This window comes from Sorex araneus, chromosome 4, assembly GCF_027595985.1.
Source record: "Sorex araneus isolate mSorAra2 chromosome 4, mSorAra2.pri, whole genome shotgun sequence".
In the NCBI taxonomy this organism is placed as follows: Eukaryota; Metazoa; Chordata; class Mammalia; order Eulipotyphla; family Soricidae; genus Sorex; species Sorex araneus.
In genome coordinates, this window is record NC_073305.1 from 197650300 (window position 1) to 197668611 (window position 18312).

At 56.1% G+C, this 18312-nt stretch overlaps 1 protein-coding gene across 1 annotated transcript; it reads right to left on the bottom strand.

Annotated features, from left to right (window-relative positions):
- Positions 1 to 692: 692 nt before the first annotated feature.
- On the bottom strand, positions 693 to 8797 carry RHBDD2 (rhomboid domain containing 2). The gene is made up of 4 exons (XM_004620881.2): positions 8525 to 8797; positions 5806 to 6213; positions 2608 to 2758; positions 693 to 1410 (listed from the first exon to the last, which is right to left on the bottom strand). Exons 1-4 carry the CDS (start codon positions 8748 to 8750, stop codon positions 1050 to 1052), a joined length of 1146 nt encoding a protein of 381 aa, XP_004620938.2. The 5' UTR covers positions 8751 to 8797; the 3' UTR covers positions 693 to 1049.
- Positions 8798 to 18312: the final 9515 nt, after the last annotated feature.

Below are 18312 nucleotides of genomic sequence, written 5' to 3' on the forward strand. Positions count from 1 at the left end.
ACACCTATGGGGAGCTTCCAGCTCACGGAGCCGCTGGCCCCTCCAGCTCGGGGCCTAGGGACAAGTGCATGGGCCATGGCTGGGAGAAAGGGTCCCCTCAGTGGGCTCCATGGCCAGCCGGGGGCCCAACCCAGGGACATCCAGGACACAGGCTAAGACTCAGATTCAGGGTGCAGGGCCCCCCACACCCATCCCATGCCCCGGGACCCAGAGTCACACTGGTGGGAGGGGTGGGAGCCGAGTCTCCTCTGAGCACCCCTAGGCCAGGCTACTCGGGGACCTGGGGGAGAGGCCCCCTCTCATCCTCACCCCCAGCCCCAGGGAGACCCCCCGGATCTCCGTCCCTGCTGGCCCACCTGGCTGGTGTGCTAAGAGATGGGGCTCTCAGCGTTTCCAAACTGTGGGACCTGCCGGAAAGTCAGGCTGGGGCTCCCCACTTGGGGGGAGGGGAAGGTCCAGCGCTGTGGCTGCATTCGGGGTGTCTCCTGTTGAGACCATGGTGGGGGGGAGGGAGCCCCGGGCTATACTTTCTGGGCTCACCTGCCCCAGGGATCTTGGTGAACCTTGCCCAGGGGTCAGACGGGCAGAGCCGGGGCTGCTCGTCTCCTGCTTCCAGGCCACTGGGCAGTGCTCATAGCCCGGGCACCCCTCAGCACCCACAGCCCCCTTCCAGGGCCCTCTCGGCCGTGGCCGGCCACAGACATGGACATTGGAGGGGGAGGCAGTCTCTTTATATACAAAGGTCTCAGCCACCGGGCCCAGCCGGCAGCTAGCCGCTGTGCCCCACGGGTCCTCCCCATTTCTGGGGGCTGGGGGGTCACTGCAGGAGAAATACCACACGGCTGGGCAGACACAAGGCACAGAGAGAGAACTGAGCAGTACGAACACAGCAGAGGGGACGAGCCACAGACAGTCACAGTGCCGGGTCCCTGTCCCCTCAGAGCTCCTGAGGACAGAGGGGACTGGGGAGGGGCTGGCGTGGCACAGATGTGTCCCAAGGATAACGTTGTCAAGGACCCCAGGGGGCGCAGTGGGCCCCAGGGAGAAGCTCAGGGGATCGCGGCCAACCCTGGAATATTCCTTGGAGCCTGCGCAGCCCCTGCAGCGGCCGGGCTCTGGGAAGGCACCACACCGGGGCAGTGGAGGGGGGCAGGGGGCTGCACCCCCAGGCAGGCCCTGCCAGAAGCTGGGTGGACCCCTGAGGGGTTACAGGCTGAGCCAAAGTAGTTCTGCACGTAGCTCGGGCTGGAGGCAGGCTGGTAGGGAGGCAGGCTGGGCATGCTCCTGGGGACGGGGTCCTGCGGTGGGGCGGCCTTGGCCCCACTGGCGTGTTGCGCCTGCAGCGGGCAGCCGAGGGGCGCATTGGAGCAGCTGCTCTGCGTGGGGTAGGAGCCAGGCGGGGGACTGAACCTGTGAGAGAAGGAGAGACGGAACGCCAGTCAGGAGTGCCAAAGCATGCAGTGCCCCCCGCAAGGCTCGGGGAAAGGCTGGGGTCCTCTCAGCTCAGGGAAGGCCCGTGTGTGGAGGGCCCCGCCCCTCAGGGCTGCTTTCTCGCCAGCTCTGCACACACACAGGGTCTCCAGACCCCCACAGTGTGGGTGCGGGTGTGGGTGGCCACTCTGTGGGCAGGACCTGCAGGAGGAATGGGCTCGGGCCAGCCTGAGCTGCTCCAACCCGCTCCCCACACAGCCCCGCGTCCCCCCACAGCTGTGGGGGTGTCTGTGCCAGAATGGGCGCATTTATCAGTGTTTTCTCTTCCAAGCCGCCAGGCCACGTTCCGCATAGGACAGCAGGAGCCCTGGTGTTAGGTGAGGGACACAGCTGGCCATGGGGGCCGGGGCCGGGGGTGGGCTGTCTCCAGCACTGCAAGAGCCCACCACCAAGCGGCGTTCCAAGGGGAAGGATGGCCGGACACTGAAGTCAGGTGTGCCAGGGGGATCTTAGGGTCAATGGGTGGGGGTTGGGCCTCCTGGGAGACTGGCCAGAGGCTGCAAGGAGACAGAAGTGCCCAGCAGACTCTTGACGCCCCAGCAAGCGCGGTGGCTCTGCTAAGACGCCACACTCCTCCCTACTGAAATGCCCCAGTGCCTGCCGCAGTGGGGCCCAGGGGGCAGGCAGCAGGGAAGAGACCCCCACCGCCCGAGCCACATGTGGGTATGAGGCTGCCAGGCTGGAGAGGGGGCTCCCAGCCCCCAGGGGTGTGTGCTGGAGTGACGCCTACCCTCCGTTTCAAGGAGCTGGCGAGCCCCTGAAACTCTCCCCGGGTTCTGGGAACCACCGTCCAGAGCTAGGCAACCGTGATACCCCAAACTCTGGCCGTCACCCACAGTGAAACCCCAGGAATGACCGTTTGTGATTTTCAGGCCAGAGGCAGCGTCTGCCTCTCCACACTCCATCTCTCGTTTGGCCAAGCGTCAGCAGGGCCCGGGCCCAGGGCAGTGCGGGAGGGAGCGAGCGAGACCCTGACCATATGTGCGGCCTGGCGGGGAAGGCGGGAGAACGCGGCCGGCTCAGCCCCCTCTTCCCTCGTCTCCCCGACGGCTGCCCCACGCCCCACCCTGCTCACCTGGACTCAGGGCCCTGTCCACGCCGCGTCCCCGCACTCACCGCCGGCAGTTGTCGGCACTCCTCTCTGCCGAGCTGCTGGAGATGTACTTGACCATGGACAGTTTCCTCATCAGGCAGAAGGGAAACTTCCGGTCCAGCTTCAGGGCCATGCGCTCGGAGACGTCGATTGAGTAGCAGTAGGAGATGCCGTCTGGGGTGGGCGGGTTAAGTAAAACGGGGCACAGCTAGAGAATGTGGGCCGCCGATTCCCCTCTGCAGAGGGGGGGCTGGTCCCGTCACCCACCCCCAGAGCCCTGAGACCAAGAGGCCAGCTCCTTCCTTTTTTTTTTTCTTTTTGGGTCACACCCAGCGATGCACAGGACTTACTCCTGGCGCTGCACTCAGGAATTACTCCTGGCGGTGCTCGGGGGACCATATGGGATGCTGGTGGGATATTGGGAATAAAACCCGGGTCGGCCGTGTGCAAGGCTTACCTGCTATGCTATCACTCCAGCCCACCAGCTCCTTCCTTGGAGGGTTCAAGGCCTGGCAAGTCGAGAGCCCCCCGACCCCCATGCCTTTCCCATGTCAGCTCATCGCAGCCCTCGAGCCCCTTGAACGGACCCCCTCCCACCCCTCGGAGCTGAGCCCTGGCTGGGACGGGGCAGGCACACACTTTAGTGAGTAAGTTACCAGCCTGTGAGGGGACAATGCCACATTTCAGAGGACAACGACTGAATCAAGCCCTAGAGAGGGGCGCGTCCCGATGTCTGGAACAAAACAGGAATTGTGAGCCATGAAGGCAAGTGGGGCTCATGAGCAGGAGGAACATCAGTCAAAGGAGACTCAGAAATGACAGGGATAATGGTGTCAAAAGAGAATATCTGAGGGGGCGTGGTGCCGCCAGCAGGTCAACTTGTACCCCTGAGGCGAGTGCATCAGCAACCTGTACCCATTCTGGCTTCCTGATACCCCAAAACTCCTGCTGTGCCTCTGGCTGGACCCAAACACTTCGGGACCAAGTTTCCCAAGAAATGGGAAGTTTTTCCCAAGAAGTTTTTCTCATTTTAAGTGGCCAAAAGTTAACTATGTGGGAGCCTTACACGCCCACAAACCACCTCTGGCTCAGCGATACAAGCTCATTTATTGGCCTTGCTTCAGAGACCCATAAACAAATCTTGAAAGAGATCAAGAGCCACTGGAGCTGGAGCGATAGCACAGCGGGTAGGGCACTTGCCTTGCATTCGGCCGACCCAGGCTCAATTCCCAGTATCCCATATGGTCCCCCGAGCACCGCCAGGGGTAATTCCTGAATGCAAAGCCAGGAGTAACCCCTGAGCATTACTGGGTGTGACCCAAAAAGAAAAAAATAGAGAGAGATCAAGAGCCACAGTTAATCTCAGACTTTCGAAAGGCTGAACAGACCAGGGTAAATTGGAGGGGTGATGGGTCAGCCTAGTGCCCGCCCAAGCAGTGTCCCTGGCAGCCACTTGCTCCCACAGTCCAAAATCGCCGCCACCCCCCGGGCCACCATTTCGGGATGGACTCAACAAGATATAACCTGCTGAAAATTTGGGTATGTGGGTTTTGTGACTGAAATCTCGAGGCTTTCTTGGGGTTTGGTGGGCTACCTCCACCTACCTCCCTGACTTCTGGAAGCCTCCGCAATCACATCCACGCCCCAAGCTCCCACCCAGTTAAGAGTTACTCCAGCCTTTTCTTCCAGACAAAATTACTGAACTCCCTGAACAGACACAATGACTCTTAGTACCTGCACTGCAAACCATCATGCACAAAAGGAGAGAGAGAAAGAAGAAAAGTGCCTGCCATAAAGGCAGGCTGGGGGAGGGGGTGGGGGGAAATGGGGACATTGGTGGTGGGAAATGTGGAGGGATGGGTGTTGAATCATTCTATGACTGAAACCTGATCATGAATAGCTTTGTAATGGTCTATCTCACAGATAAAAAAAATTTTTTTTCTTTTTGGGTCACACCCAGCAATGCACAGGGGTGACTCCTGGCTCTACACTCAGGAATTACTCCTGGCGGTGCTGGGGGACCATATGGGATGCTGGGAATTGAACCTGGGTCAGCTGCGTGCAAGGCAAATGCCCTACCCGCTGTGCTATCACTCCAGCCCCCTCACAGATAAAAAATTTTTTTAAAAAAGAAAATATTTGATTTTTCTTTTCTTTCAATTTTTGGTGACACTGGTGGTGCTCAGGGATCAGTCCTGATAGAGCTCAAGGGACCATATATAGTGCTGGGGATCAAATCCTAGCCAACCACATACAAGGCAAGGGTCCTACCTGCTATACTATCACTCAGGCCTTGCTACATGTATTTTTCTAAGACCACAATCTTCTCTTGCCCACATTAATAGCACTGTAGCACTGTCCTCCCGCTGTTCATTGATTTGCTCAAGCGGGCACCAGTAACATCTCCATCGTGAGACTTGTTGTTACTGTTTTTGGCATATCGAATACGCCATGGGGAGCTTGCCAGGCTTTGCTGTGTGGGCGGGATATTCTTGTTAGCTTGGAAATAATTACCCAAAAGAAATGGAGAAATCGCCAACTATGTATAAAATAAGCAGTCTATAAATTACCCTTGGATCAAAAAAAGAAATCCCATGACAATAAGAAAACATTTTAGATCAAGTGATAGTGAAAACAGCTTATAAAAACATGTAGGATGCGGGGGCTGGAGAGATAGCACAGCGGGTAGAGCATTTGCCTTGCACACGGCCGACCTGGATTCAATTCCCAGCATCCCATATGGTCCTCTGAGCACTGCCAGGGGTGATTCCTGAGTGCAAAGCCAGGAGTAACCCCTGTGCATCGCCAGGTGTGACCCAAAAAGCCAAAAAAAAAAAAAAAACCCACGTAGGATGCATGGGGCTGGAGCGATAGCACAGTGGGTAGAGCGTTTGCCTTGCACACGGCCGACCTGGGTTCAATTCCCAGCATCCCATATGGTCCTCTGAGCACTTCCAGGGGTGATTCCTGAGTGCAGAGCCAGGAGTAACCCCTGTGCATCGCCAGGTGTGACTCAAAAAGAAAAAAAAGAATATTGGAACTCTGCTGGTTTTTTCCAGAGGAGGGAATTTGTGCCTAGAGAAAAGGGTAAACCCCACCCACGTGATGTCGAATCGGGAAGCCGGCACCCAGTGACCTGTGACCAGGGCCAGCCCCCAGACCCATCTACTGGGCCCTGGGCTGGGCTGGCCTCTGGCGCGCCACCGTGGGGGGAAGGATACAGGCGATGCCGACACAGAGGCCACAGAAGTTACACACGAAGGAGGTCTGGGGGATCAAGGCGCAGGCGCACAGCAGGAGCCACGGGATCAGCACCGTGGGCACGAAGACGCCCAACACCACGGCCCTCCGCATCCGGCTGCGGACAGAGGTGACGCCCATCATGGCGAAGGCCACCGGGCTGAAGCCGATGGCGGCCTGCAGCTCTCCCAGCTGGACCAGGGAGAAGACGGCCTCACAGGACAGGAAGATGACGGCAGTCATGAGGGTGAAGGCCACCGTGAAGAAGCAGTGGCGGACGGTGCCCACGCTTCTCTCGAAGTTGCCAGCGAAGCGCAGGATGATCACGGCCCCGAAGAACAGGGACACCGGGTTCTCGTAGACGAAGATGTAGGTGACCAGCCTGTAAACTGCGGAAGGAGCGGGTCAGTGGCCTGCGGGCAGTGGTGGACGCTCCAGGGAGAGGGCCAGGTCACTGTGTGGCGGCGCCCAGAGGACAGAGCTGGGCGCCAGCCACAGAGGACTCCAGGCTCAGTGCCGAGGCCTGGGTGCCTAAGCCCTCTGTCCCAGGCCCGAGCCCAGCTCCTGGGGGAAGACAGGTGAGGTGGTCTGCACACGCCATGGTTTCCGAATCTGCGTCGTGACATTAAGCAGATTCACCACTCTTCGTGGTGCTGGGGATTGAACCCGGGGCCTCATGCATGTGGCATGCATGCATGCGACACAGGCACAAGGCATGCACCTACCCTGAACCATGGCCCGGCCCAGCGGGCTTTCTGGCCTGAGTACTAACCTATTTCACCTGGCAGTCTGAGTGTTAATTAATAGTGACCGCTTCAGGGCTGCACTGAGAGGTGTCACTTAACTGTCTGTGTGCCAGGCTCCTTGGCGGTAATCCCAGCCCCTCCTTCCAAAGTGGCTGTTTAGGAGCAGAAAAGAGGGACTGTTAATGATCTTGCAACTCTACAGAGAGTGGAACTGAGGCTAATAATAGAGGCAACTCAGATGTCTTGAGTCTTAGCGAGACCTCCGGGTGGAAGCAGCCCTTTCAACCCAAAAGACAGTCTTTTCCCTCAGGTGGTTATTATTTTTTTTCTTTTCTGTTTTGTTTTGTTTGGGGGCCATCCTAGCACTGCTCAGGGCATACTCCAGGCAGACTTGGGGGACCATATGGAGACCCAGGGACTGAACCACAGTCAGCCATGTACAGGGCAGGCAATTTACATGGTATACCACCCCAGCCTCTCAAATGGTTATTTCTGATATATATGTATATATACATGTATGTGTGTGTGTGTATATATATATATATATATATATATATATATATATATATTTGCTTTTTTTGGGGTCACACTCGGTGATGTACAGAGGTTATTCCTGGCTCATGCACTCAGGAATTACTCCTAGTGCTGCTCAGGGGTGGTGCTCAGGGGACCACATGGGATGCTGGGAATAGAACCCTGGTCGGCCACGTGCAAGGCAAACACCTGACCTGCTGTGCTATTGCTACAGCCCCTCTGATGTATATTTTATGGCCCTTGCTGCCAAGGCACTACCATGAAGGGAGGGAGGGGAGGTGGGGGGAGAGAGAGAAAGAGAGAGAGAGAGAGAGAGAGGGAGAGAGAGAGAGAGAGAGAGAGAGAGAGAGAGAGAGAGAGAGAGAGAGAGAGAGAGAGAGAGAGAGAGAGAGAGAGAGAGGTGGCAGTAGTTATAGACTCAGCAGCCTAAAGGGCTGGGGGAGAGAGTGGGAAGGAACAGGATTACCCACCCGCCCCCAAGGTCACTGGAGGGTCTGAGAGTGGCTATGGCCTTCCACGGACATTTTGCACCAGCCAGCGTCACTGTGCAGCTCAAGGTGGGCTTTGGGGGTAGGGGCAGCTTCAGGTCAGGGTCGCAGGTTGTGAGCTAGCCACCCCCATCAGGCCTTCTCTGCAAGGCCACAATACTTGCCAGATACGACACTAGTAGTTGACTCCTTCCCTAAGCGAAGACTTCTGAGTAGAATATTCTAGAAGCAACTCTCTGGTGTGTGGGTTGCATACACTTCGATCAGAATATCATGCAATCGAAAAGAGAATCTGGATTTCCTAGCTTCCCCCCTCCTGCACCCCTAATCCAGCCCCAGCTTCTGCTGCTTCTCCCTAATGGGCCCTAATCAAAGGCCACTCAAAAGGTGTGCACCGGGTCACGCAGTAACCAGCTGCCAATTTCCCTTTTTCCCCCCCCCTTCCCCTGGAGAGAATTGGTGACTAGGAGTCTCCCGTGAGCAGATGTTTATATTGAATTGATCTGAAACATGTCTTTTCCCCGGCGCAAGCAAAAGGCTCTGCAAAGCCAGATGCCCCGCTGGGACTCTGGGACTGGTGTCCGCGTGCGGAATTCCCAGGTCCGGGGGAGGGCATGGGGGTACCACGGGCACATTTCACGTGTGTCCCCGGGGAAGGCAAGAGAGCTCATTCTTGCAGTGGCGGCTGGTGCTAAGGCTGGCGGGGAGGTGAAGGCTGGGTGCATGAAACTGGCTGACCAGCGAAGGACCAGTCCGGGGGGCGCACACCGGGCGCGAGGAGGGTGCCAGGGATGACGGGTCTGGGGCTCTGGGGGTGGTCCTGGAGGAGGGGGCACTGGCGATGATGCGGACGGAGGGCGCGGGGTGGCGGCGGTGAAGCCCGGGCTGGCCCCGGGGGCCGGGGGTCCCCGTCTAGCCCCCCACCCACTCACCTTGCCAGTTGCGCAGCGCCTCGTTCTTGAGCGAGAGGTTCGAGGGCGCCAGAGGCCGCGACATCAGGAGCAGGCGGGGCCCGGACACCACGAGAGAGACCAGCGCGGTGAAGAAGGTGGCGGAAGGCACCTCGGGAATGAAGGACCAGCCGCGACAGCGGGGCTCGGGGGCCGCCAGCACGGTTGGCCAGGCGGCCGCGTGGCCCCTTCCGCCTCCCCGGGACATCTCCCTTGGCAACTGCGGCGCCCGCGTCCGGAGGCCCCGCCTTCCATGAGGCCCTGCCCCTCGCCTAGCTGTCCAATCCAGTCGCGCCCTTCCGCCCCGCCCCTCGCCGGGCAGCCCAATCCGGTCGTGCTTTTCCGCCCCGTCCCGCACCGAGCTGCCCACTCGGGTCGCGCCTATCTGCCCGCCCCTCGCCGTGCAGACCAATCCGGCCGCGCTACCTGCCCGCCCCTCTGCCCGAGGTGTGGTCTGGGATTGGGTTCCTGCAGGAACGTGTCAGAGAAAAGATGTGGGCGTATGGCGAACTTTCTCGGGCAAGCCAAGTGTGCAAATGATGAGCCCCGTTCCTGGCCCCGCCCGACTTCCTTTTTCTTTTTTCTTTTTGGCTATTGAGGCAGTGCTTGGGGTTTGAACCCAGGGTCTCAAGGCTACATCACAGCCTGCCACAACCTCCGCAACTCAAAATGTCATCGCCTCTGCCCATGATACTTGATGAAGAGTATGCAGTGCCAGATTACAGAGATATCCCAGTGGGGAAACTGAGCACTGGGGTGGCTTCTGGGTAAACTGGTTAATATGTTAATATGGCAAGGCAATATTAGAACTATGGTTCTGTTGCCATTCTGACCTGGAATTGGCCACGATTGTCCTTCGGGCCACCCTGTGTGTTGTCCGGGTGCTGTAACTATTCCCTGCCTTGTTCTTTGAGTGGTGCCTCCATCCCAGCCCCCTGGTTCACACCCTTTCAGGGCTCCTCCACTGTCTGGGGGGTTCCCCACATGTTGTCTATATATATATATATATTATTATTATTATTATTTTTTGCAGTATGGGGGATCCAACCCAGGGCCTCACACCTGCAGCTCTGTTCGTATGAGCCACAGCCCTAGCCTCCACCCGGCGACTGTCACTGCGGCTGGACTAGGTGCTCTGTGTGGTCGAAGCCTGCGGGGCGCCCAGCCCCGCCCATGGCAGAAGTCCGGAAATACTGACGCATCCCTCTCAACACCACGGGATCTCGAGTGTGGGGAAGAAAAGGCCAGGTGGCCAGAAGGTTTGAGAGGTGGCAAGTCTGGGAGCGATGTGGCCCACACTTGGGAGCTGGAGGTACCAGGATTGGGTAGTGACCGCCTTGGGCACGGGATGCGGCACTGCAGGAATCCCCAAGGGGCTGGGGGGAACATGGGGATGGGACCTCCCCCCACCAAGCCTTCTAGGCAAGTAGCATCTCAGTCCTCTGGCCGCCGCTTCTCCCATCCCACCCGTCAGAAACGCTCCCTTCCTCTCGGGCCATAGCTTCACTAGGCAGTGGAGTTCCTTTTGTGCGCGCCCTTCTCTCTTACCTGCTCCGTGCATCGGAGAGCCCCTGGTTCAAGTCTCCAGGTCCCGGTTCCAGCAGCCGAGCCCTGTACTGAGCGACCCCTGGCGGCCGGATGGTGCAGGACAGGCGCTCTCTGCTCTGGTGGAGGATACTGCCTTCTGCTGGTTGCGCAGGGAGGTGGCGCGCATCTTGACGGATTGCTTTAACTTGGGTGGGGACGCTAGACAAGAAGCCCCTTAGGTCCTAAGCCCTGATTGCACCTTGCACCCCCAAGGTCATTTGCTAAGCCATCTCCCCCCAGGTGTCTCCTCCCACACTCAGGGTAGAGCACGGGAGCTGCCAGCCCACTAATTAGGCCCGTATCTGCCCCGCCTGTTCCAGCAGACTTCTGCGCAGACGTGCTGCTTTCTCTTGGCTGGTCCTTTTGGCTTCACTGGGGTATGGGGAGTGTATCGGTTGACACCCCATGTGACAACCTACTGAATGGGAGAACGAATGTAAGTCACCATCTGATAATGGTCTAGTAACCAGAATATAGGAAGAACTCATATAGGATGCCAGGGATTGAACCTGGGTCAGCCACAAGCAAGGCAAGCGTCTTACCCGCTGTACTATTACTCCCGTCCCATAACAGCAATAAAAATAAAACACCAGGGACTGGAGCGATAGCACAGTGGGTAGGGCGTTTGCCTTGCACCCGGCCAACCCGGGTTTGTTCCCAGCATCCCATATAGTCCTCTGAGCACCGCCAGGGGTGATTCCTGAGTGCAGAGTCAGGAGTAACCCCTGTGCATTGCCAGGTGTGACCTATAAAGCAAATAAATAAATAAATAAAAATAAAACATAAAAAAACATCCAATTAAAAAATATTGAGGCCTGGAACCGGGAGCCGCGGCACGAGAAACAGACCCTCCGCGCCTATTGCTGTGATCCTGACGTCTCCTAACCCATTTTGGCACCAGAGCGGATGCTTGCAGCCATGCATTTTGACTGTGAACTGAGCTACAACCTCGTGCAGCCCGGGGAGGGATTTTTTTCCTTCTCCACCCCATTTTTCTGAGCGAAAATGGCGGCAGCAGTAGCAGTCACGTGGTAAGAGCCACCCTCTAAGACCCCTCCACCAGGAGGTAGGACTTTCTTTAGTGACGTAGCCTGTAGGTGGTCCTGGGAGGGGGGCCGTTCCCGGCGTGCCTTCCGCCCAGAGATGAACCGGGAGCCGTGGCACGAGAAACAGACCCTCCGCGCCTATTGACTGTGATCCTGAGGTCTCCTAACCCATTTTGGCACCAGAGCGGATGCTTGCAGCCATCCATTTTGACTGTGAACTGAGCTAAAATATTAGAAACCCAAAACCGTCTCTTCATTGCTAAAGTCTTCACTCTTAGCAATGAAGAGAAATTATTAGATGATGCCTATTCAGCAGGCCTGATTGTTGGGGAAAATTTCCAATCAATAATAGTGAGTTCTGTATGGAAATATGGAATGTACTCAATATATATAGAGAGAATAATGGGAATATCATTAGCTACTAGATGGGGGGTGGGGTGGGAGGGGGGTGTATTGGTGTTCTTGGTGGTGGAACGGGTGCACTGGTGAAGGGATGGTGGTTTAATCAGTATTTGACTGTGACTTAAACCTGAAAGCTTTGTATTTTTTTTCCTTTTTTTCCACGGTGGTTCAATAAAATATTTCTTTAAAAAAAAAATATTGAGGCCTGGGGCTGGAGTGATAGCATGGCAGGTAGGGCGTTTGCCTTGAGCACCGCCAGGAGTAATTCCTGAGTGCAAAGCTAAGAGTAAACCCTGAGAATTGTTGGGTGTGACCCAAAAAGAAAAAAAAAATTGAGGCCAGAGCAATAGTTCATCAGGTAAGGCAGTTGCTTTGCATGTGACCAACCCTGGTTTGATTCCCAGCATTCCATATGGTCCCCTTAGGACTGCCAGGAGTAATACCTGATTGCAGGGCCAAGAGTAATCCCTGAGCATTTCTAGGTGTGACCTAACCTCCCTTCCCCCAAAAATACTGGGTAGGGGCTGGAGAGCTAGTCCAGGGGTTAAAGTATATGCCTTGCACCACATGATCCCCCAAACACTAGTGGGTGCAGCTCTGGAGGCCACAGACACCTTTAGAGTATCAGGGTGACCCCTGGTACCCCGGGGCCTAAGCAGCACTGCATCCTCACATTGAATCCTCCTGGTTGGCTGGAAAGGGAGGGCACCTGGCAACCCTCCCCACCAAAAAAAATTAGGCTAAAGACCTAATAGATCTTTCTTCAAAGGTGATAGAGAAATGCCCGAAAGGTCGGCAGCATCAGCCACTTGGGAAATGTGCGTCAGAGCGCATCTGGGAATGTCCAGCGTGCGTGTGCAGAGGCAAAGTGGAGGAACAGCCCAAGAGCCACCACCAGGAAGGCCAGAGACGGGCACCCGCCAACAGGGCATTCCACCAATGCAGTGGGAGAGTTAGTCATGCCCTGGGGGAAAGGGCAGCTAGGATAGAGAAGGGACAACTGAGTAAATGATGCTTGCAGGGCTCACCCAGGATGGTAGATGCATGCTGAAAGTAGACTATGGACCAAACATGATGGCCGCTTAGTACCTGTATTGCAAACCATGACACACAAAAGGAGAGAGAGAGTAAGAGGGAATGTGCCTGCCACAGAGGCGGGGGTGGGGGAAGGACTGGAGGTGGTGGGAGGGACACTGAGAACATTATTGGTGGTGGAAAATGGGCACCGGTGTAGGGATGGGTACATTGTATGATTAAATCATAATCACGGAAGTCTGTAACTGTATCTCACGGTGATTCATTAAAATAAATTTTTTAAAAAAGAGCAAAACAGGGTGCCCTGAGCCATGGCCCTGTACGCTGCGACTCTCCAGGCTGTGCAGCGGGGGCCTGCGGGGGCCGGGGACTCGGGCCGTCCTCTCTCCCGGGGGGCAGGAGGCCAGGTGCCAGGGCGTGCGTCTGATAAGGGGTTATTCGTGGCTTATGCACTCAGGAATTACTCCTGGCGGTGCTCGGGGGACCATGAGGGATGCTGGGAATCGAATCCGAGTCCGCTGCATGCAAGATGGTAAAGGTAGAACCTTTCTTAAGAAATTAAAGAACCAGATAAATCCAGAGCCGCTGAGCGCGAAACAGACCCTCTGCTCCTAAAGACTTTGATTCCAGAGGTCTTCTAGCCCATTTTGGCATCCAGAGCGGCTTCTTACAGCAATACACTGGGACTGTGAGCTGGGCTACAACTCCGCGCTGCCCGGGGATGGATTTTTCCTCTCCACCCTGTTTTTCTGCACAGAAAATGGCGGTGGCAAAAATATCCACGTGTCGAGAGCCACCTTCTAAGACTCCTAACCCAGAGGTATACGGTTTTTACAGTTTGGGGCTCTAGGCAATCATGGGAAGTGGGTGTTACTGGCACGCCCTCGGCCCAGATAAATCCGGAGCCACTGAGCGCGAAACGAACCCTCTGCTCCTAAAGACTTTGATTCCAGAGGTCTTCTAACCCATTTTGGCATCCAGAGCGGCTTTTTACAGCAATGCACTGGGACTGTGAGCTGGGCTATGCAATTTCTGGCAGAATTTTCCCTGGACTTTATACAGAAATCCAAAACTTAACATCTCTTAATTGTCAGCAATGTGAAACGGTTTCTTTTTAGCAGGTCTGACTTTGGGGGGAAACTCCAAACAATAACAGTGAGTTTTTTTGTTGAAATATTGATTATCAAAGTAGCAGCCATTTCTCTAGACTATGAACTAAGCCATAGCCCCATGCCGGCCGAGAAGACAAATATCCCTCTTTCCCGGTTGTTTCCCATTTTCAGGGAGAAACACGGCATGACATCCACCATACTATGAGGCGCGGGAAGGGGGATGAGAAAAAAAAAAAAGGAAAAGAAAAAAAAAGAGTTATGTACTTGGAGCAGTGGGACTCCATATCTCTTCATTCTAAGCAATGGAAAACTAATTATCAAATGCTTCCTTAGTAGGGCTGTCTTTATTGGGGGTAAACTCCAACAACAATAGTGAGTTTTGTGCTGAAATATGGAATGTAATCAAGGTAAAGAGAAAATGAAGTGAAATTGATCAGTTACACAGTTGGGGGTGGGGAGGCGGCGGTGGGAGATATACTGGGGTTTTTGGTGGTGGAATATGGGCACTGGTGAAGGGATGGGTGTTTGAATATTGTATAACTGAGAACTTTGTAACTTTCCATATGGTGATTCAATTGAAAAATAAATAAATAAATAAGTAAAATAATCATGTAATATAAAAAAAAACAAAATAAAAACAAAACAAACAAACAAACAAAGAGCTAGTCATCCCAAGGATCAAAGCCCCGGGCCAGGCAGAGCTTGGAGGTAGAGCCCTTGGCCCACGTGTCTGAGCACTGTCCCAGAAGCACTGGGGCCAGAGGTGTCCAGTGAGCTACAGCCAGGACAGTCTGGCGTGTGTGGGCATCACAGCCATCGCAACAGTAGCAGGGGGAGAACAGAGGCAGCACCCACCCAAAGAAGAGAAACTGAGGAAAAGTGCTGGAACTTTCTCTAACACAGAGCCCTGAGAACAGGCCACTCGGAGAAGTTACAAGGAACATGAAGTTGTGTGGCTCAGTCTCCCAGACTAACATACACCGGTGGGTAACAAGGGGTCATGGGAGTGGACCCTCTTGGGTCAAGTGTTTCATTTTTTTCCTTTTGGATTACACCTGGAGATGCACAGGGGTTACTCCTGGCTCATACACTCAGGAATTACTCCTGGTGGTGCTCAGGGGACCATATAGGATGCTGGGAATCGAACCCAGGTCGGCCACGTGCAAGGCAAACGCCCTACCTGCTGTGCTATCGCTCCAGCCCCTCAAGTGTTTCTTTTTTGTTTTTTGGGTCATACCTGGCAGTACGCAGGGCTTATTCCTGGCTTTGTGCTCAGGGGTCCCTCCTGGTGAAGCATATGGGGTGCTGGGGATTGAACCCCAGTTGGCGGAATGCAACACAAGCTCCCTCCTGCTGTCCTATCGCTCAGGCCTCTGGTGTTTCTGGTTAGTTTTTGCTGGGGTGTGGGGCACTTCCGGCCATGCTGTGCCGGGGAGGGACCCATCCGGTGCTGATGCGGGAGCAGTGATGGCGGGGCTCTGGGTTCATCCACGGTTCCCGGGTTCTTCAATATTTTCAAGAACGAAGGTCTTGCATCATAAAGATGCTCGGGCTCAGAGTTAGAAAATAGTGAAAAGAGTGAAGTCGGGCCGGGGCCATAGGAGAGAGGGGAGGGCGCTTGCCTTGCACGCAGCCAACCTGGGTTCAATCCCTGGCACCCCAGATCCCCTGTGTCCTACAGGAGTGATTCCTGAGTGCAGAGCCCTGAGCACTGCTGGGTCTGGCCAAAAATTTAAACAAAGAAAGAGTGAGCGAGAGCGAGATCGAGAGAGTGAGAGAGAGTGAGAGAGAATTTTGCTGCTTGAATTGAGAGATGAAATTGAACTATGTTTTAAGTTGGGGGGACCCTTTATCTGAGTGTGGTCATACCCCAGGATCTGTTGTGTGGCTTGGTGCCCAGGACGGAGCTGTCTCTCTGACAGCAGGAGTACTGGGGGGTGCCCACCTGGCCCCCACGGCCCTTCCCTGTGCCTGGAACATTCTGACCTACTGACCCCAGAAGAGCTGAGTGGAGGGTGGCCCCCCATTTCCAGGAAAATGGTCTGTGTTGGGACAGCCCGTCCTCCACCCACAACTTCCCCTCCCAAGTTCTGACCCAACTTCCTAAGCGCCTTCTGGGGACACAGATACCCCCACATGCCCCCATGGCTCATGGTGACTAAAAACTGACCTTTCACTGGGTAGAAGCCCCAAGACTGGGGGCTGCTGTTCCTCCCACAGGCTCTGAAGCAAGCAGCAGGGGAAGGAGTGCAAGCGGGTGAGGGGACCCCAGGGGAGACTTGGGGGGGGAGGATTGTGCCCAAGCCAAGGACCAGGGAGCCTCCTGGGGTCCCTAAAGGCAACCGGCAGCAGAGAAGGGGGGGTGCTGTCGGGAGAATGGAGACCCTCAGTTTCTCCCTCTGTCCCAGCCCCCGCAACGACATCCCCCAAAGGACATCCCCGAAGACTCCTGCCTCCTCCCAGCACCCGAGTACCTGGATTGGGGGCTACCAGGGACCCTAAAAGGGAGGGAGGAAGGATGCATGGGAGGAGGCTGGATGTGGGGGTGCAGCTTGGCCCCATCTCCCTCCCCTATTCCACGGCTCCCTGCTGTCCAGGGTACCCACCCCCAGGCCCCCTCAGGAGAATGAGTTTCTGCAGCTGAGACAGCGGAAAGTGGGGGTCTGTGACAGTGCAGGTGGGGACCACTGACCCCCAGGGGCTCTGTGTCAGTCTCCCCCATCCACAGCTGGGGCTCAGCACCCACCTGCAGGACCGCAGGACTGGGAGTGAGGGCGGGCAGCAGGCTTGCAGGAGGGATGGAGACCCAGAGGGGGAGAGAAGCGCAGGGTGGGGGGGGGGGGCGTAGCTGCTGCTTGTGGCGATGCTGAAGGAGCACAGTGCACCCTGGAAAAACTGACCCCAAGGGGCATGGTTGCCTAAGCAACAGGAGAGAAGCCCACACACATCGCAGGAGGGAAAATGCAGACCGAGGTCAGAGTCAGGAGTGAGTCATGCACCAGTGAGCTGAGACGTGGGGGCGGGTTTGGAGACAGTGCAAGTGGGGTCGGACCCCTGCCCAGCCCTGTGGGGATCGGTCCTGAGGTGGCCCCTCTAAGGGGCAGAATACAGGAGCAGAGACTCTGCTAGGGGTCCCAGTTTGGGAGACTTTGGGGAGGGGTTCACAGATCTGAATCCCCTTGGGGAGCCCTGAGTGAGGCCGCAGAGGAAGCACCCACGGGCGTGCAGAGAGCACCCTGACATGACCAGGGCCCCTGCCCTCGCAGGCTGAGGAAGCCCCCCACCTGGATGGCCCTCCCCGAGGAGAACTGGGGTGCAGGGGCTGCCACTAAGCGCATTGCCCTCTTTCACAGAGAAGGTGGTCGGCAGCGGACGAACATCGGGACCCAGGAAGAGGTGTTGCAGTGCCCCTGGGCTCAGAGCCTCCCCCTCACTCCCCCCCCCACCACTGGCAAAACCACAGCATTTTCTCCCCCACAGCCTTAGAGCCAGCACTGTTTCAGGAGGGGCTGAACTTGGCGTGATCCCTGAGCACAGAGTGGGGAGTCAGCCTTAAGCTGGGTGTGGCCGCCAAACAGAACAAAACAATGAAAGAAAATGTTTCACTCACAGTTGCACCTGAGATGAGTCTGTAATTCTTCCTCTGGGGCGGGGCAGTCCCTGGGCATGGAATGACCCAATCTCCACTTCATCCAACAAAGGTGGACGTGCCTAGGACGGAAGTAGCTCAGCCACCTCAGGATTAGGGGGTCCGGCCTGTCTTTTCCTTTTCCTGTCTGTCTCACCGTGAGAAGAGACCATTTTTTCCTTTCTTCTTTAGGATTTGGGGCCACATCTGGTGGAGCTCAGGGCTTACTTCTGGCTCTGTGCTCAGGGCTCATTCCTGGCAGGCTCAGGTGACCCTAGGGTGTGCCGGGGATCGAACCCGGGTCAGCCGTGTGCAGAGCAAGCCCCTTACTTGCTGCTCCTGATGTCGGTGGGCCCCACAGAGTGGCTCATGTGAAGTGGGGAGGAGAAAGACGATCACTTTCTCCCAATCCGCCTCTGCCACCCGGGACCCAGGGTTACTGGGTTCTTGTCTCGCCTCGCAGAAAGGAATTTCAGGAGTAGAGGGCAGTGGAATTACACGTTTTTTAATTTGGAGGGTTTTTTTTTTTGCTTTTTGCTTTTTGGGTCACACCCAGCAATGCTCAGGGGTTACTCCTGGCGGTGCTCAGGGGACCATATGGGATGCAGGGAATCGAACCCGGGTCGGCCGTGTGCAAGGCAAACGTCCTACCCGCTGTGCTATTGCTCCAGCCCCATAATTTGGAGGTTTTGAAGGGAAGGAGGGAGAGAAAGTAGGAGAGAGTGGAGAGTAACCTGCTCAAGAGAGAGAGCCCGGGCTTCTCCAAGGGTGGAGAGAGCCCCTGCACACACCCCAGCATTCGACATGAAAGCATGAAAGCACACATCTAAAGATGCGGGAGACACATGTGTTCAGCCACCACATGTGCTCGGCCACATAGGCAGGAGCAGCACATGGCTTGGACAGCATCTGCAGGCGCTTCCTTTGTTCAGTGGCTTCATAGGGTTTCTCCAACCTGCC

Excerpts from the sequence above, each read along its gene's own strand:
- RHBDD2 (XM_004620881.2), bottom strand. The coding sequence starts at position 8,750 with ATGTCCCGGGGAGGCGGAAGGGGCCACGCGGCCGCCTGGCCAACCGTG. Across the intron at positions 2,759-5,805 it reads CCTCTGTGTCGGCATCGCCT|ACGGCATCTCCTACTGCTAC; the intron begins GTATCCTTCCCC and ends CGCCCACCCCAG. Across the intron at positions 1,411-2,607 it reads AGTGCCGACAACTGCCGGCG|GTTCAGTCCCCCGCCTGGCT; the intron begins GTGAGTGCGGGG and ends CTTCTCTCACAG.